A 20,722-nucleotide genomic window follows, 5' to 3' on the forward strand; every position below is an offset into this window, starting at 1 on the left:
AGCAGGGAGAAGCTGAGAGGCCTTCAGCTTTGACACTAAAAGATGGGAGGACATAAAAACTCAGAGCCAAGTTGCTTAGGATTAGAGCCTTAGACTTGCATCACTGAGGCAAGAGGGCTTCTGAAGCCAATAGGCCCCATGGCCCTCAGGGTTCTGCATCCTTTTCTGAGCACACCCTCTAGTTTTTTCAGTATCTTGGTGTTTCTGCCCATCGTGGTGGTACCTACTTCTTGGGACCAGGCTCTGACATGTCTTTGAGCTCTGGAAAGGGGTCTGGTGTGGCAGGAAATCCTTCATTTGTCATTCCACATCTTAAACTACTAGGAACCCACTGTGCTATAGGCCCACCCAGCTCGCTGTCCCAGCCAGGGTGATGCAGGAGAGAGAGAAGGGCCCCATTTATTGAAAACACAATTTCTGATTTTAGAAAAAAGATCTTTTCTGTGATCCATGATTTATTCATAGAAAAGCGCTGTGAGCTCACACACTTGCTAAAAAACAGCAACTGTGATACAGAAATGGGAGTGGCATTTTTTTTTTCAAACCAGCCTATTGGGCTGAGAAGTTGTAGGGCCCATGGCTGGACAGTAACACTTCAGTAGCCACAAACAGCAAACACAACTTAACTGGTTAGTGTGTAGGGGAAAAAAAAGTGACACAGTTTGTCAAAGAAAGGAAATAAAGCAGACAGAGAGGTCCTTAGTTCACACTCTAGCTACACCACCCTTTCCCTATCATACCCCACCCCCTACTTGGGAACTAAAACATGAAACAGTAAACCCCAAGACACTGGCATCTAAATGACTCTTCTGAGTGCCCTTGCTACCTCCTGTAACAATTCCAGGCTGAGCAGAGGGGTCAGGAAGGTAGCAGGAACATGACACACTGCGGAGGTCAGCCAGGGCTAAGACAGCGGTTGCCCATTAGGGCTAGAAACTAGTCAGAAGGGGGAAGGCCAAATGCATTCCAGCCCCAGCCTCCAAGTCAACGACCAGTGGGGCTATGACAGAAGCAGGCAGAGAAAGCTTGAGGTAGAAAGGCAGAGGAGGAAAGCAAGTACAGGGTGAGAGGAGGAATGTGGCGTTGAAGGAGCCGCTCGGGGTAGACGGAGACTAGTGCTTAGAAGCTTGTGTGGTGAGACAACGGTGAATAAAGGAGGCACAGAGATGGAGAACGTGCTTAGCTGGTGAGAAAGACAGGAACGGGGACAAGAGGTCCGGCATAAAGAAAAGGGGCACATTCACGTAGACCGTCAAACATGAATTCACTAACACGTTGAAATATACCCAGTTATACATATAAAGACAAATACACACAAACATGTTTATACACACTCATATATGCCCAGATACACACACACTAAATATGCATTGACAAACATCAATACACACACAGGTATGTATTATGTGTTCACAAACGTGCACACCCTCACACACAAACCCACCATCCAGCAGATGTATTTGCACACAGGCCTGACAAAGATACACGTATATGTGCACATACAGGCACGCACAGATATATCTATGCACACAAACACACGGACTTCACCATACAGATCTACACACACACATACAGAATGGGAGAGGAAACCGGACACTAACACAAAAGTGACCAGAACAGATGAACATTATGAGCTCAGGGGCCTCCCAGACCTTCACTTTCTCCCTGCTCTTGTTTCTCAGAAGCTCAGCAGGCTCTTAGAGAGGCTGTGTGAGGCAGGAGAAGAGCTTCGGCGTCCTCGTGGCTTCATGCGGTGAAAGTCTAAGTCCAAACCAGGCTCTGCCCCTCGCCCGTCACTGGGCTATAGATGCCCACCTGCAGGCCCGGGTTTCTGCATAGACTAGACTCGGGATTTACTCTAATGGCTATTTTTCTCCTTGCCACCCCCAATCTTCCACTGCCAACAGCATATACTCTGCAAGGGAAACCTGAGAAATGGTTGTGAGTCTCCTCAGAAAACAAGCCTATCTTCTCACCCACAGCTACTTCAAGTACCCATCAAATTAGAACCAGAATTATAAATAGTTACAACTTTACAATGTAATTGGCAACACATATACTATAGTATTTACAGTACCATAAATGCTTCTGTTTCTCTGGTTAAGCAATCCCTGAGACGGAACAGTGTTCTGTGTTTGCCAAGGGAGAGAGGGCCAATGCCCAGGACACGCAGGATACAGGGGCGTGAGGTGGCATGTTGTGGGTTTCTGATCGGTCTGCAGGGCCCAGATCCTTCAGGAATAGTGGGCTGTTGTGAGAACCTTGCCAAGGCAGGCTACTGGCTAGAGTTGGACTCTCCCCACGCTTTGCCCTGTGGTCCTTTGGCTTCAGCCACAGGTGCTCAGAGTCCTCTCAGGGTAGACAGATGTTTGTGTCCGTGGCCTGACCTGATGGTACTCGGAGCCCAGGCTGCCCCAGTAGTGAGCTGTCTGCTTTCTCAGCCAAAGCGCTCTCGCACCAGCAGCATCAGCTTCTTCTTGCCTTTGTAGATTTGTTTGAGGTTGTCGATGAACTGGGCAAACTGCAGGTGGCCATCCTGGGGCAGCAAGAAGGTCTCCCGGGCCTTGCTCAGAAACTCAATGAACTCTCCATAGTGGCGAGGGCTGATGTGTGTCAGGCGCGAGTGTGTGGTGTTGATATAGGCATTGATGGTGGCATCCAGCAGCTGGCGCAGGGGAGCTTTGTCAGTGGACATGAGCTTTCCTGAGCTGCGGCGGCCTGGGATGCCAGCCAGGCCAGGTGCAGTCACCGTGCAGCGCCGCAGGATGTCTGAAAGCACCGTGGCACAGTGCACACTCTTCACCACAAGGGGAATCAGGGCTGCCAGCTCATTCTTGCCCAAGGAGTGGCTGAGGGCACACGCCCATAGCACATCGTTGATGGCTGGGTGGGTGTCCTGGTTGTAGGCCAGGTTGAGATGGCTCATGGCCAGTGAGGCCAGCTTGAAGGCACGTAGCGGGTAGCCACGGAGCTCCATGTAGCGGGCGATGGTGAACAGCTGTGAGTGAGTCATGCCACCCGCGGCAGCATCGATGGCGATCTGGTAGGCTGCTTCAAAGGCGATGTGGTCCTTCTCACAGAGTGTAAGGGCCGACAGGGCACAGCTCTGTGGATCCTTCATAGCACACTGCAGGGCTAGTGTGCGGGCACAGCTAGCCAGCTCCTCCCGCTGTGGGTAGTCAAGACTGAGGCGCAGAATAGTAGTGTGGGATACGGCTGTGGCAGCCACAATGCTGGTAGCCTCGGTTGGGGTGAAGAGTGTGTACCAGCTCTGCAAGATGCTCACCAGGGCCCGCACACCTGTCAGGGAGAGCCTGAGCTCAGCTGTGGCCATCCGGGTCCTGATCCAGGTCTGCCCAGATTACCATTTGGGGTCAGAACTTGGCCTGCAGAGATGAGTTCTCCCTCCTCCTCAGCAGCCTTGAGATGATTTGAGGCAACCAGGGCAAGGGGAGCATCCCAGATGGCCAGACCATTTTTGGGGTCTGTTCCCATCCCTTCCTTTCCCAGGTCAGAGGTTGAAGGTCTCTGCAGGTGCTCTTAGCCCCTCACAAGGATGGAGCAACAGAGCCTCTGTGGTTTGCCTGCCCCAAGGCAGAAGTTGCAAATCTGCCTGGGGGTTCTAGCTGAAGTGGGGCCTCTCAGGGTAGAGTCTTGTGCTGGGGCTTTGGGCTCTAGATGGGGTCCTGAGCTTCCAAGTTGTTGGGGGTTTCTCAGAAGCATGGACAGGGACTGGGACCAACAACTGGGCCAACTACCTCCCAAGGGTGCACTTGAGAATTGGTGGTGGAAAATTCATTCTCAGAATGTCTCTGATCAGAGGGTCAAAGTGCTGCTGACATCAGGGTATGGTCCAAGCAGTGAGGGCAGAGCTTAGTCAGGATGAACAGAGCCATCTTCTACCAGCAGCCTCATCCTTTCCTAGGCCATCAGTAATAGGAATATGAGAGCTCTAAGGATTCATTGTCCTGTCCCAAGGGTAGGGCCTAGGAATCCTTTCCCCTGGGGGTAGAGGGAGGTGGGAGACTCACCCACTTCTGTAGCACATGTCACCAACCACCGCACCATCTCCCGGCGCCTCCAGTTAAGGGTTGATAAGGTCATCCTCATCACCTGGGCAAAAAAAGAGGCATTCCCAGTGGGCTAAGTGTAACGGCTATAACTTCCCCCTCCCCACTTCCCTTTGCCATTCATTTATGCAACAAGTATTTATTGGTGCTTTAAACAGCTATCTCTCCTCTGATAAATACAGAGACAAGTTTAATTTCTGCACTACCCCTCCCACCAGATAGAAGATTTCTCTGATGACCTGTAATGACTAAAGCCCTTATTACCATACACTGCTTGACTTGGAGGAATGGGGGTGTGGTAGGGAGAAGACGGGGACCCTGTGGAGCCTAAAGCTACACTGCTTAACTTAACTGGCCTTAACTTCAAAACAGAGCCCCAGATTGAGTCCTTACCTTCTGTCTAGCCTGGAAGTTGTGTTCTGGGGACACAGAAGGAACCAGACCTGACCCTGCCCAGTCCAGTTCCCTGGGATCTTATCTTCTACCAATTGTTACTGCCCAGAAGACTAAAGTGGGGATGGCCCACTCCTCTTTCATACCTGTAACCCCAGCTCCAGGGCCACATTGAGCAGGGTGCTGTCTGTACTACTGTCTGTGGGAGTAGCAATCTTGAATGCATCTTGGGCCAGTTTGAAGATGAGGGAGGAAGAATGGATGTGCTTCTGTATTGCTTCCAGGATTGTTCGGAGCCTCAGAGTGTCCCCTACAGGTGCCAAGAGAAGGGGCAGGAGCAAGGTCTTCTTTAAAATTTCCCTGAACAGTCAGCTGATCACAACAGGTACTGGTTGAACTGGCTGCTATCAGTGCAATGAATGCTTCTGAATGCTACCATCCCTTCTGGGTGGTCAAGCTGTCTCCACTGAACCTACTGAAGGCTCCTTCCTTTCCCAGGCACCCACGTGAATTCACTTCTTTCCACCTTTTCATTTTCCTCCACCCTTCACCCTCTTTTCCCTCAGGATCTTTAGGTCCCAGAAATAATCTCCTTGAACACCTGAGTTTTGAGAGCTACTTATAGAGGAGAAGGAAGCCATATTATTGCCAAAAAAAGGATGCCAGTCCCATAGTTTGCCTCTCAGCACAGCTCCCTGGAGCAAAAGGAGTTGGCCCCCACTTCCTATTCAGTAGGCAAGTATGAGTGCACAGAGTTAAGGAATATACTGCAGGAATGCTACATATACCATGAAGTGAAGGTCACTGCATGAAGGCAGTAGAGTATGTGAGAGACTGGTGTATCTTATGAAGGGGTAAAATGTGAAATAGAGATAGAACAAAGAATAGCTCTTATGTTTTACAAAGAGATGCAGTGGTAAGAGCACACAGGCTCTGGAGTAATACATCGGGAACAGATCCAGTTCAGCCAGCTGCCAGATCCGTTACTTAGGCTATAAAATGAAAACAATAACCTTCTAAGGTGGTTGTGAGAATTATAAACAATTTGTGTACAGTTAATATTCTATGATTCTACTTTTATATAAAAAAAGATAAGTAGCAGTGTGTGTACAGCATATGTGTGCGCACATATATGAACGGAAAATATCCGGGAATATTTGTAACACTGTCTTAGCAGTAGTAATCTTTGAGTGTCAGGATTATGAGAGAGATTACCTTTCTTTCTTCTGTCATCTTTAAAAACAACTAAAAAAATTTATAGACTTTGTTCTTAAAGTGGTTTTAGGTTTACAGAAGATTGCGCAGGTAGTACAGAGAGTTCTCATATACTCACTGTCTCCTCTTCCAGTTTCCTCTATTATTAATGTCTTACACTGGTGTGGTCCATATGATGAACTAATGCTGATAATTATTACTAACTAAAGTCCATAGTTCACTCTATGGGTTTTTTTTTTTCTTTTTTAGTTAAGTAAAAGGAGATTTATTCAGAGAGGTGTACACTCCATAGACAGAGTGCAGGCCATCTCAGAAGGTGAGAGAGTGACTGCGAGGTGCGGTGCTGCTAGTTTTCATATGCTGACAAGTGGGAGGATAATTCCAACTACTTTGGGGAAGGGGCGGGGATTCCCAGGAATGGGGCCTCCGCCCTCTTCTAGGGGTTTTGACAAATGCATAGTATCATGGATCCACTATTACTGTATCATACAAAATAGATTCATTGCTCTATAAACTTCCTGTGCTCCACTTTTTCATCCCTCTCCTCATTCCTCCCGAGACTGCTGATCCTTTTACTGTCTATAGTTTTGCCTTTTGCACAATATCACAGATTTGGAATCATAGTATGTAACCTTTACAGAATGGCTTCCTTCACTGAACAATATACATTTAAGGTTCCTTCATATCTTTCTGAGGCTTGGTAGCTCATTTCTTTTTTTTTTCTTATTGAGGTATAGTTCATGTACAATATTACATAAGTTTCAGGTGTACAACACAGTGATTCACAATTTTTAAAGGTTATAGTCCATTTATAGTTGTTATAAAATATTGGCTATATTCCTACAATGCATCCTTGTAGCTTATTTACTTTATATACAGTAGTTTGCACCTCTTAATCCCCTCCCTTTATCATGCCGCTCCCTGCTCCCCTCTGGTAAATGCAAGTTTGTTCTCTATATCTGTTTCTTTTTTGTTATATTCATTAGTTGTATTTCTTAGATTCCACATGTAAGTGGTATCATACAGTATTTGTTTTCCTCTGTCTGACTTAATTTACTTAGCATAACTAAGATCCTCCATATCCATCCATGTTGTTGCAAATGGCAAAATTTCATTTTTTATGGCTGAGAACTATTCCATTGCGTGTATATAGCATATCTTCTTTATCCAGTCATCTGTTGATGGACACTTAGGTTGATTCCATATCTTGACTATTATGAACAGTGCTGCTATGGACATCGGGGTGCATGTATCTTTTTGAATTAGTGTTTTAGTATTTTTCGGATATATATGTAGGAGTGGAATTCTATTTACAGTTCTTTGAGACACCTCTGTACCATTTTCCAGTGGCTGCACCACTTTCATTTGCATTCTCACCAACAGGGAATGAGGGTTCCCTTTTCTCCAAATCCTTATCAAAATTTGTTAGTTGTGTTCTTTTTGATGATAGTTATTCTGACAGGTGTGAGGTGATATCTCATTGTGGTTTTAATTTGCATTTCTCTGATGATTAATGATGATGTGTATCTTTTCATGTGCCTGTTGACCATCTGTATTTCTTTTTTGGAAAAATGTCTATTCAGGTCTTCTGCCCATTTTTAAATTGTTTTTTTGATGTTACGTTGTAAGAGCTGTTTATATATTTTGGATTTAACCCCTATGGGTCATATTATTTGCAAGTATTTTCTCCCATTCAGTATGCTGTCTTTTTGTTTTGTTGATGGAATCCTGTGCTGTGCAAAAAATTTAAGTTTAATTAGGTCCCATTTGCTTATTTGTACTTTTTATTTCCTTTACTTTAGGAGACAGATCCAAAAAAATACTGTTACAAGTTATGTCAAAGAATTTTCTGCCTACATTTTCTTCAAGGAGTTTTATGGTTTCTGGTTTTACATTTAGGTCTTTAATCCATTTTGAGTTTATTTTTGTATATGGTGTTAGAGAATGTTCTAATTTCATTCCTTTGCAAGAGTTGTTCAGTTTTCCTAGAACCAATTATTGAAGGGTAGCTCATTTTTGACTGGTAAATAATACTCCACTGTATCGACTACCTTTGTATTTTTTTTTTATCCATTTATCTACTGCAGGGCATCTTAGTTGCTTCCAGTTTTTGGCAATTACAAATAAAGCTGCTATAAACATTTGTGTGCTGGTTATTGTGTGGACATGAGTTTCCAACTCATTGGGGGAAATACCTAGGAACATGATTGCTGGATCATATGGTTACACTATGTTTGACTTTGCAAAAAAACTGCCAAACTGTCTTCCAAAGTGGCTGGACCTTTTGCAGTCTCACCAGGAATGAATGAGAGTCCCTGTTGCTCCACACCCTCACCAATGTTTGGTGTTGTCAGTGTTTTGGATTTTAGCCATTCCAACAGATACGTAGTGGTATCTAGCTTTTGTTTTAATTTGCATTTCCCTAATGACATATCATGCTAAGTGTCTTTTTATATGCTTGTTTGCTATCCATATATCTTTTTTGGTGAGGGATAAGTTCAGGTCTTTAGTGCATTTAAAATTCCAGTTGTTTATTTTCCTTATTGCTGAGTTTTAAGAGTTATTTGTATACTTGGGATACAAGTCCTTTATCAGATGTGTTTTGCAAATATTTTCTCCCAGTCTATGGCTTGTCTTCAATTTCTTAACAGTGCTTTTCACATAAGTTTTAAAATTTAGCGAAGTCCTACTTATCAATTTTTCTTTCATGGATTGTGATTTTGGTGTCATATTTTAAAAAGTAATTGCCAAACCCAAGGTCACCTAGATTTTTCTCCTATGTTATCTTCTAGAAGTTTTATAGTTTTGTGTTTTACCTTTATGTCTATGATCCATTTTGAATTAATTTTTGTAAAAGGTGTAAGATCAGTGTCTATAATCATTTTTTAAAATGTGGATGTACAGTTCTCCCAGTACCATTTGTTGAAAAGACTATCCTTTGCTCCTCTGCCAAAGATCAGCTGACTATATTCGTGTGGGTCTGTTTCTGAGCTCTCTATTCTGTCCCACTGAACTACTTGTTTGTTCTTTTGCCAATGCCACAGTTTGATTACTATAGCTTTATTTTAAGTCTTGAAGTCAGCTACTGTTAGTTCTCTGACTTTACTGAGACATAATTGACATATAATACTCTGTTAGTTTAAGTTGTATAATGTGATTTGATATATTTATTGCAAATGATTACCAAAATAAGGTTACTTAACATATCTATCACCTCACAGTTACCTTTTTTTTTTTCATTGAGGTGAGAACGTTTAAGATCTATTCTCTTAGCAAATTTCAAGTGTACAATAAAGTTAACTATAGTCACCATTGCTGTACATCAGATCCCCAGAACTTATCTATCCTATAACTGGAAGTTTGTATCCTTTGGCCAACATCACCTCATTTCTTCCACCTCCTTCCCCTGGAAACCACCAATCTACTGTTTCTACAGTTCAGCTTTTTTTAGATTCCACATATGTGAGATCATACATTTGTCTTTCTCTGACTTATTTTACTTAGCATAGTGCCCCCAAGGTTCATCTATATTGTTGCAAATGATTGATTTCCTTCTTATTGATCGCTGAATAGTATTTCATTGTATGTGCATGTGTGTGTATGTGTATGTATGTATACTACACTTCCTTTATCCATTCATCTGTCAATGGACACTTATGTTGTTTCCAAATCTTGGCTATTTGAATAATGCTGCAATGTAATGAACATGGGAATGCAGATATCTCTTTGAGATAGTGATTTCATGTCCTTTGGATATATGTCCAGATGTAGGATTGCTAGATCATACATGGTAGTTCTACTTTTATTTTTTTGAGGAACCTCCATACTATTTTCCAGAGTGGCTCTACCAATTTACATTCCCACCAACAGTGCACTCCGTATCTCTTGTCTTTTTGATAACAGCCATTCTAACAGGTGTGAGGTTATAGATTATTCGTATTAAATCTTCTTTCTTTTCTAACATATGCATTTAATGCTACAAAATTTCCCTCCAAGCACTGCTTTCTCTACATCCTATACTTTTGACCAGTTGTATTTTAATGTTCATTTAGTTCAAAATATTTAAAAATTTCTCTTGAGATTTTGTCTTTGACATGTGTGTTACTTAGAAGTATGTTGTTTAAACGCCACATATTTGGGGATTTTCTAGTTTTCCTTCCATTATTAATTTCTAGTTTAATTCCACTGTGATCTGAGAGCATACCTTGTATGATTTCTATTCTTCTGAATTTATTGAGGTGTGTTTTATGGTTCAGAATGTGGTCTATCTTGGTGAATGTTCAGTGTGAGCTCGAAAAGAATGTGTATTCTGATGGTCGTCTGATGAAGTATTTTGTAAACGTTAATTATATCCAGTTAATTGATAGTGCTGTTCAGTTCAAGTACACCTTACTGATTTTCTGCCTGCTGGATCTATCAATTACTGATAGAGATATTTTGAATTTTCCAACTATAATAATTGATTTGTCCATTTCTCCTTGCAGTTCTATCAGTTTTTGCCTCACATATTTTGATGCTTTGTTGTTAGATGCATATACATTAAGGATTATTACGACTTCTCAGAGAACTGACGTATCTACCACTATGTAATGCTCCTCTTTATCCCTGATAATTTTCCATGTATTGAAGTGTGCTTTGTCTGAAATTAATACAGGTACTCCAGGTTTCTCTTGAATTGTGTTAACATGTATACCTTTCTCCATACTTTATTGTTGTTGAAGGAATCTGTGGTTAAGAGACAATTTTAGAGATGAAAATAACAAACCGGCTCAATTAGTATGCATGTTTTCCTGGGAGAGCATCTTTTCCAGAGTCTTTCTGCTTTCAGTGCAGTTAGTTTGGTAGTGAGTCTACAGGGTATGGAGAGTGAGAGCAAGAGTGCTTGCAACACCTAATATGTGTGGTTTGTTTGTTTTTAAGCCCTGGCCTCTGTTTTTAGTAGAAAATATATGGAAAGGTAAAGCACAGAAACTCAATTATAGAAGAGTTAAGTATCTGCCTAAAGGTACTGGGATAAAAATGAGGCCCAGTGCTATTTAGTGTTTGCATTTAGAGTCTATTAGCTTGTTTTAACACTGCCTCTTTATTAGTTCCTTTATCTATCTAGTAATTAATTATAGTAAAAATATACAATAAAACTTGCTATTTCAACCACTTTAAGTGTATGATTGAGTGGTATTAATCACATTCATAATGTTGTGTAAATATCAGCACTATCTATTTCCAAAACTTTTTCACCACACGAAACAGAAACTCTGTACCCATTGGCATTAATTCACCACTGCCTCTCCCTTTAGCCCCTGGTAACTGCTATTCTACTTTCTGTCTTTATTAATTTGCCTATATAAGTGGAATATAATTTGCCTATGTAAGTGGAATCATACAATAATTATTCTTTTGTATCTAGATTATTTCACTTAGCATAACGTCTTCAAGGTTCCTCCATGTTGTAGCATGTTATCAGAACATCATTTTTTATGACTTGATAATAATGTTCCACTGTATGTATATACCACTTTGTTTATCCATTCACATGCTGATGGCCACTTGGGTTGTTTCCAACTTTTGGCTATTGTGAATAATGCTGCAATGAATACTGGCATATAAATTACCCGTCTGAGTCCTTGTTTTTAATTCTTCTGGGTATATAACTAGGAGTGTAATTGCTGGATCATATGTTAATTTTGTTTAAAATTTTCAGGAACCATCACACTATTTTCCACAGTGCTGCACCACTTTACACTCCCACCAGCAATGTACAAGGATTCCAATTTCCCCACATCTTCATCAACACTTGTTATTTAAAAAATTTTTTTAAAAAAATAATAGCTATCTTAGTGGGTGTGAAGTGGTATCTCATTGTGGTCTTAACTTTCATTTCCCTAACGACTAATGATGTTGACCTTTCTTTCATGTGCTTATTAGCCATTTGTATATCTTCTTTGGAGAACAGTCTCTTCAAGTCTTTTGCCTATTTTTAAATTCAGTCATTTGTCTTTTTGTTTTTGAGTTGTAGTTCTTAATATATTCTGTATATTAAACCCTTATCACATATACAGTTTATAAACATATTGTTGTCTTTTCACTTTCTTGATAATGTCCTTTGATGAACAAAAGTTTTTAATTTTCATGAGGTCTGATTTATTCTTTTCTTTTGCTGCTCATGCTTTTGGTGTTATACCTAAGAATTCATTGCCAAATCTGAGGACATGAAGATTTACTCCTGTTTTCTCTTATGAAATTTATGGCTTTAGCTCTTGTATTTAGGTCTTTAGCTCTTGTATTTAGGTCATCGATCCTCTCCCTTTTACTTTCAATCTATGTCTTTATATTTAAAGTGGGTTTCTTGTAGACAACATATAGTTGGGTCTTTTTTTTTTTTTTTAAATCCAATTTAATTTAAACAATTCACATTTAAAGTGATTATTGATACAGTTTAATATCTACCACATTTGTAATTGTTCTTTACTCATTGCATTTTTTGTTTCTTGATTTTAAAAAAAATCTTTCACTTTTTCTGACTTATCTGGTTTAAACTGAGGATTTTCCATGATTCAGTTTTCTCGTCTCATGATCTTATTTCTTTAAAAGATTATTTTAGTGTTTGCCTTGGAGTTGTAGTATATATTTACAACTCATCTATTTTCAAATAAGTATACCACTTCATAAGGTACCTTATAATAGCATTCTCACTTCTCCCCTCTGTCTGTAACATCACTGCTTTCATTGACTTCATTTATCTTTAAGCTGCAGTAACCCAATACATTCCTATTATTATTCTGAACAAGCAGTAGTTCAATTAAGAATTAAAAAATTATTAGTTCAATTAAGAATTAAAAAATAACCCAAATGATTTATTTTACCTTCATTTATTCCTTTCTAACACTCTTCCTTTTTTTTACATAGATCTGAATCTCAGATCTATATCATTTTCCTTCCCTCTGAAGGACTTCTTGCAAGTACTTTATTGTCTCTGGCAATAAAGTCCCTCAGTTTTTGTCTGAGACAGTCTTTATTTCTCCTTCACTTTTGAAGGATAATTTACTTATCGATACTGAATTCTAGGTTGGTGTTTTTTTTCTTACAACATTTTAAATATTTCACCTCACTCTCCCTTGCTTACATGGTTTGTAAAGTGAAGGTGATATAATTCTTATCCTTATTTCTCTATAGGTAAGGTGATCTTGTTCTCTGGCTTCTTTCAAGATTTTCTTTTTGGTCTGTGATTCTTTGCAGTTTGAACAGGATATGCTTAGGAGAAAATTTTTTGATATTCATCCTGCTTGGCGTTCTTTGAGCTTTCTAGATCTGTGCTCTGGTTTCTGTTACTAATTTTGGAAAATTCTAGCCATTATTACTTCAGATATTTCTTCTCTCTTTTCATTCTTCTCCTGGTATTGCAGAATATACTGTATATATTATATATCTTTCATAATTGTCTCATAGTTCTCAGATATTCTGTTCTGGACCCCCCTGCCCCCATTCTTTTTTCTCATTTCATTTCTCATTTTTGCATTTCAGTTTGAGATGATTCTTTTCACATTTATAATTCTAAATTTTGGAAATAGTCACCATGGCTCAATGTAGAAAAGATACAAAAGGTAAATAATGAAAAACTATTTCTCCCCTTTACCTCTGACCCTCATTCACCCAACTCTAATCTTATAAGCAACCAATATTATCAGTTTTTGTTTTACCCTCCAGGATATTCTATGCATAATAAGGAAATACTTTATTTCCTCTCTCTTAAAAAAAAAAAACTCCACAAGTGGTAGCATGGTATATACAGATTTGCATGTCATTTTCCCCCTACATATCAGAATATCTTGGAGATTACTCCACATCAGGACATAAAGAGCTTCTTGTTCTTTTTTTAAAATAAATGGCTACAGAGTATCCCATTTATGTATGTATAGGTCCACAACTGCTTATTCAAAACCCCTGGGTTCTGAATGCATTTGAAATTCATTATTTTTAAAACTACATAAAGATAATTTGTGCATATACTATATTTAATACCCACAGAGGGTCTGGGGCAGCATTCCATAATTAAACATATTACTATTTGTGCAGTGAAAGTATGAACATTCACAATAGGTAGGACAAATAGTAAAATTAATATTGTAGTTTTGACATAGTAATAAACTGATAAATGAAATAGTGTGATATAGACCACAAATACTTAGTATTCTTTATTCATAAGGAAAACATTCAATAAAACCTCAAATCAAGCTAAGTATCTATACACAAGCATACAATAAATACTTCTTCCATCTGGTTTCTTGAGGATCTTGGACAAAAGGCTTCATTCTCATTGCTATCACTGTCACCAAAGATTAGAGCTGGGTATTTAATGATGGCCAGGAAAGTGATTCTTTAATGATGATACAACACTACAATAGAAATCCTTAAAAAAGGTGTAGTTCTAGCATAATGTCTCTCATTAATACAGATTTCTAAATAAGCAGTCTCTTCCAATTAAGTGAGCAGCCATAATCCCTTTTCACTAATAAATGAGCATACATTTCCCCCATACTGTCTATGGAAATTTTTTTTCATCTGTATTACATCTCACATCTCATCATTATCATCATTACTAGATTCATGCTTCTTTGGGTTAATACTAGTTTAGCAATTTTTCTATCTTGCAGGGAATGTACAACAGGTATGTAACTTATAATATTCAGTATTTTTCAATGTCAGCTTGTTCTCACTCAGTGCTTCTACAACCTTAGTAGGCATGGAAAATCGTCTGAAGAATTTGTTCAAACGTAAGATTCTTGGGCTACACCCATAGAGATTCTGATTTAGTAGGTCTGAAGTTGGGTCTGGGAATTTGCATTTCTAACAAGCTTCCAAGTCATGTTGATGTTGCTTGTCCACTGACCACACTTTGAGTAGCAAGGCTTTGACTTATTTAGACTTTATGCAAATTTTAGTATAAGTAGTGAGACTATATATCTTCTCATTAGTGACACAAAAACCTTCAAAACCCTTATCTACAAGTTTACTTTCAAACACTATTGTAAGCCATAGTCTGTGCTAAATATTTATCAATGGTATTCCAAGTATCAGCAAATGTAAATGGCATCATTAAGGTATACCTGATCAAGTTTCTGCAGTAATTCTTTTAGGAAGACTCGGAAGTTACCCACTGCAAGTACACAGTATGAAAATAAAAAAATAAATATTTATATTTGCTCGTCATTGGGAGTAAAATTTCTCGGTCACAAGAAGTTCATGAGGTGTATGGGAAGTAGTGGTCCAGGAATGACTATATATTTGTCTTCCATTCCAGCTTGTGAGCTCATGCCTTTGGTACAGATTATTGAGCCAGGTAGAAGATATTTCTTTGATTATCCATGCTTTTTTGTTTACATACTAAGAATAAGTTGTGAACAACTTTTGAAACATCAAACTGTCAAGATAATTTTCATCTACTTCATGAAGAGAAGCTTTTTCATCATTGTTGTCCAGCTATTTTATACCGTAATACTTCTGAAATTTCTGCAGCCAATCTTCTCATATTCTATACTCACCTTAAAGGTTCAGTCTTTCATGGCATAATCTAGCTTGTTTCACGAATAACAAACCAGTCAGTGGCATATTCATGGTGCTTCACTGTTGAATGCCTTTAGTCATGGTCATGTCAACATCTTCAATTTCTGCCCTCCAAAAAATTTCTATTCTTCATTAGTTCTGGTCATTGTTGTCCCTGTAAAACTTCAACACTTTGTCTTTCTATTATTTCAAGTCCTATGTGGTGTTAATTCCCATAACTTATTCTTTAGTACTTACACTTTGCAATTGCAAATAAGGTTGGAGTGAATAACTTTGTACAAACATCATTTCATATTTGTACAAATATATTTGTAAGATAAAATTCAGGATGTGAAATTGTTGGATCAAAGGCTATGTACATTGTAAGTTTGATGGATATGCCACATTGCCCTCCACAAAAGATTACCAATCTATACTCCCACTCTACACCTTTGCAAACACAATGTTTTATCAAAATGTTTTCTTTTATTTTGAAATAATTTCAAACTTACTACAAGCATCATCTTTTCTCCTCCCAACTCCCCGAACCACTTGAAAGTAACTGATTTGATACCCCATCACTCCTGAATATTGCAGTCTATTTCTGGCAAGCAAGGATACTCTTCTACATACTCTTCTGCAACATAACCATCAAAATCACAAAATTTGTACTGATATATTAGTATCACCTAAAGAGACATGACAAATTAAACATAATGTGATCTTGTGTAAGTGTGTATAAGATTTTGTACAAAATTACGATTTACGTTTAGTTTGTCATATCTTTTCAGTCTTTGACAATTTGGAAAAACTTTTCAGTCTTCCTTTGACATTCATGACCTTGACACTTTTGCAGATTAGACTACTAATTTTGTAGAATTTCCTTGAATTTGGGTATGTGTGATGTTTCCTCATGATTAGATGGAGGTTTGCATTTTTGGCGTAATATCAAAGAAGTGATGCTGAATTCTTATTGCTTCTTGTCAGGTAATATATGATTTTGACTTGACCCATAACTGATATTAACTGTGATCACTTGATTAAAGCAATGTATGCCATGGTTTCTCTAAAGTTACACATTTTTTCTTTATGATTGACAAGTATTTTGTGGAGATATACTTTGATACTACGTAAATATCCCCCATCAAATGTTCACCCACTAGTTTTAATATCTACTGATGTTTCTAGACTGAATTAAGTATTATATGGTTGCCAAATTGTATATTCTTATTTCATCATTCCTTCCATAATCATCATTTGGCATTCCACTCCACTCATCTATTATTCATATCAGTATAAAACTCATGAGTACCTATTTTACTCAATGGGCTATAATCAGTTGCTATCATTACTTATTAATATTATTCACAGCTTTATTGAGGTGTAATTGACATACAATAATCAACACATATTTAAAATGTACAATTTGATAAACTTTGATAAATGTATGCCCTAAGAAACCATCCCCACATCAATATAATGAATATATCCATTGCCCCCAAATTTCCTTGTGGCCCTTGGTAACCCCTTCTTCCCTTCCATCCTATCCTACACCAGCTCCCATTCCCAGGAAACCACTCATCTTTTTTCTCTCACTATAATGGGCATTTCTAGAATTTTATATAAATGGAATAATACAGTATGTTCTGTTTTCCTTTGGTTTGGCTTCTTTCACTTAGCATAATTATTCTGAGACTCATCCAATAGTAGGTAGTATGTATCAATAGTACATTCCTTTTCGTTACTGAATAGTAGCCACTGTATGGTTAGTATCCATTCAACTGTTAATGAAAATTTGGATTGTTTTCAGTTTTGAGTTAAAAATAAAGCTGCTCTGAACATTCACATTGAAGTCTTTGTATGGATATATGCTTTCATTTCTTTTGCGTCCTGGAATGCCAGGATCATATCTGTAGGTGTCTAACTTTTAAAGAAACTGCCAAATGGTTTACCAAAGTGCTTCTTCAACTTATATTGCTGCCTTCAATGTACAAGAGCTCCAGCTGCACTACATCCTTGCTAGTCTTTGCTACAGTCAGTCTTTGTCATGGTTGCTTTTTGTTTTTAGAATTTTAGCCTTTCTCTTATTGTGGTTTTACTTTGCATCTCCCTAAGGACTAGTGATAGTCAGCACGTTTTCATTTACCAGCAGAGTATTTTCTTTGGTGGAGTGTATCTTTGGTTATTTGTCCATTAAAAGAAAAAAGAGTTGTTCATTTTCTTTCTATTGAGTTTTGAGAGTTCTTTATGAGGTATGTGATTTGCAAATATTTCTCCCAGGCTGTGTGGCTCATCTTTTCATTCTCAATAGTGACTTTCACAGAGCAGAAGTTCTTAATTTCTGTAAGTCCAATTTGCCAATTTTTTCTTTTATAGATTGTGCATTTAGTGTTTTATCTAAGAAATCTTTGCCCAACTAAAAATGAAAATGATTTTGTCCTGTGTTTTTGTCTAAAAGTTTTATAGTTTTAGCTTTTACATTTAGGTCCTTGATCCATCATAAGCAATTTTTGTATATGTTGTACCATTTGTTGAAAGACTATTCTTTTCCTCAACTGAATTGTCTTTGCCCCTTTATTGAAATAAAGTGATCCCATATGTGTGGGTCTATTTTGGGACTCTATTTTCTTTCACTGACCTATTTGTCTATCATTATACCAATAACTCTTTATTGATTATTATAGCTTTATAATAAGTCTTGAAATCAGGTGGTGTTAGTCTTCCCACTTTGTTTTTCTTTTGCAAAGTTTTTTTTGGCAATTCTAGGTCCTCTGAATTTTAGAATCAGATTATCAATTTCTACCCAAAAAAGCCTGTTAGGATTTTGGTAGGGATTGCATTAAATATATACATCAATTTGTAAAGAATCAACATCTTTTTTTTTTTTTTTTGAGAATCAACATCTTAATAATACTGAGTCTTCCAATCCATGAGTGCAATGTCTTTAAGTCTTTAATTTCTTCAGCAATGTTTTATAATTTTTATTGTATAGGTCTTATACATCTTTTGTTAAGTTTATTCTCAAGTATTTCATGTTTTCTTGGTATTATTACAATGATAATTTAAAAAATTTCAATTTCTGATTGTTCATTGCTGGTATATTGAAATACCATTGATTTCTGTATATTGATCTTGAATCCTGAAACATTGTTAAACTCATTGTTAGTTCTAATGGTTTTTTTTCTAACAGTTTTTTGTAGATTCCATAGGATTTTTTACATAGACAATCATGTCATCAGAGAATCAGAGAATAAAGACAGTTTTACTTCTTTCTTTCTAATCTGGGTATCTTTTACTTCTTTTTATTGTCTTATTGCAATATGGCTAGAACTGTCAGTATGATATTGAAATAGAAGAGGTAAAAGCAACCATCTTTGCCTTGTTCTTGATATTATGAAGAAAACATTCAATCTCTTACTATTAAGTATAAGGGTAGCTGTATCATAGATGCCCGCTATCACTCTGAGGAAGTTCCCTTCTATTCCTAGTTTGTTTAGAGATTTAATTGTTTTTACTAGGAATAAATGTTGGATTTTATCAAATGCTTTTTCTGTATTACTGAGATGGTCATATGAGTATTCTTTTTTATTCTGTTAGTATGGTGAAATACGGTCACTGATTTTTGAATGTTAAACCAACCTGGCATTCTTAGGGTAAATCTTACTTGATTATATTAAGGTTATGCTGTATTTTCCTGTTTTACATTATTGGAGTCAATCTGTTAAATTTTTTATTAAGAATTTTTTCACCTCTGCTCATGAGAGTTATTAGTCTGAGTTTGCTTTTTTATAATTTTTGTCTGATTTTGGTATCAGGATAGTGCTGGTTTTATAGACTTGAGATTTCCTCCTTTTCGATTTTCTGCAAGAGTTACAGAATTGTTATATTTTCCTTAAGTGTTTGGTAGAATTTGCCAGTGAAGCCATTTAGGCCTGGATTTTCTTTGTGGAAAGGTTTTTAACTATTTTTAACTTTCAATTTCTTTAAAATTCATTTCTACTTATTCTTTTTACTGTAGTAAAATACACATAATATGAAATATACCATTATAACCATTTAAGGGTATAATTTAGTGACATTAAATACATTCACAATATTGTGCAACCATAACCACTATCCATTTCCAGAACTTTTTCATCATCCCAAATATAAACTCTATACCCATTAAATATAATTCCTCCTATCCCTGGCCTCTCTATTCCACTTTCTGTCTCTATGAATTTCTCTTCTATTTTACATTCTGACTCTATGAGTTCATGATATTAACTGTGACCACTTTGTTAAAGTGATGTCTGCCAGGTTTATTTATTCTCTTATAGAGTTATACTTTTTCCCTTTATGACTGATAAATATTATGTAGAAAGATACTTTGAGATTATGTAAATATCCTGTTCCTCATCAAATGTTCAACCACTAGCTTAGTATCAACTGATGTTTCTTCACTGTGGCTATTTTAGATATTTCATATAAGTGGAATCATACAGTGTTCATCTTTTTATGCCTGGCTTCTTTCACTTAGCATAGTGTTTTCAAGGCTCATCCATGTTGTAGCATGTATCAGAATTTCATTCCTTTTTATGGCTAAATAATATTCCAGTGTGTGTGTGTGTGTGTGTGTGTGTGTGTGTGTGTGTGTGTGTGTATCTATATGTGTATATACATACACACATATACTACATTTTGTTTATCCATTCATCTGTTGATGGATATTTGAGTTATTTCCAACTTCTGGCTACTATGAATAATGCTAAAAACACTGGTATACAAATATATGTTTGAGTCCACATTTTAAATTCTTTTGGGTATATACTAAGCTTATTCTTATTTATTCTTGAGGGAGCTTTGGTAGTTTGTATCAATCAAGGAATTAGTCCACGATGAATTTATTAGCATCAAGTTGCTCATAAAATTCCCTTATTATCACTTTAATGTCATTGGAATTTGTTGTGATGTCACTTTTCTCATTCTTCATATTGGTAATTTTTGTCTTTTCTCTTTTTTTCTTGATCAGTCTGGACAGAGATTTCAATTTTATTTATCTTTTCAAAGAACTAGCTTTTTTAAATTTTTTAAAGATTTTTTATTGATTTATAATCATTTTACAATGCTGTGTCAAATTCCAGTGTAGAGCACAATTTTTCAGTTATACATGAACATATATATATATTCATTGTCACATTTTTTTCTCTGTGAGCTACCATAAGATCTTGTGTATATTTCCCTGTGCTTTACAGTATAATCTTGTTTATCTATTCTACAATTTTAAAATCCCATCTATCCCTTCCCACCCTCCACCCCCTTGGCAACCAAAGTTTGTATTCTATGTCTCTGAGTCTATTTCTGTTTTGTATTTATGCTTTGTTTTTTAGATTCCACATATGAGTGATCTCATATGGTATTTTTCTTTCTCTTTCTGGCTTACTTCACTTAGAATGACATTCTCCAGGAGTATCCATGTTGCTTCAAATGGCGTTATGTTGTCAGTTTTTATGGCTGAATAGTAT

General features: G+C 37.4%; 1 protein-coding gene across 1 annotated transcript in view; it reads right to left on the reverse strand.

Moving 5' to 3' along the window:
- Positions 1 to 414: 414 nt before the first annotated feature.
- Positions 415 to 20,722, reverse strand: part of ZSWIM5 (zinc finger SWIM-type containing 5) — a 137,042-nt gene continuing 116,734 nt past the window's right edge. The window contains exons 12-14 of the mRNA XM_006178437.2: positions 4,610 to 4,773; positions 4,032 to 4,113; positions 415 to 3,300 (exon numbers count right to left, since the gene is read on the reverse strand). Of these exons, the coding sequence (XP_006178499.2) occupies positions 2,438 to 3,300; positions 4,032 to 4,113; positions 4,610 to 4,773 (1,109 nt within the window). The 3' untranslated portion in view covers positions 415 to 2,437. The remainder of the gene's footprint in view (positions 3,301 to 4,031; positions 4,114 to 4,609; positions 4,774 to 20,722) is intronic.

The sequence above is a fragment of the Camelus ferus genome, chromosome 13, assembly GCF_009834535.1.
Source record: "Camelus ferus isolate YT-003-E chromosome 13, BCGSAC_Cfer_1.0, whole genome shotgun sequence".
In the NCBI taxonomy this organism is placed as follows: domain Eukaryota; kingdom Metazoa; phylum Chordata; class Mammalia; order Artiodactyla; family Camelidae; genus Camelus; species Camelus ferus.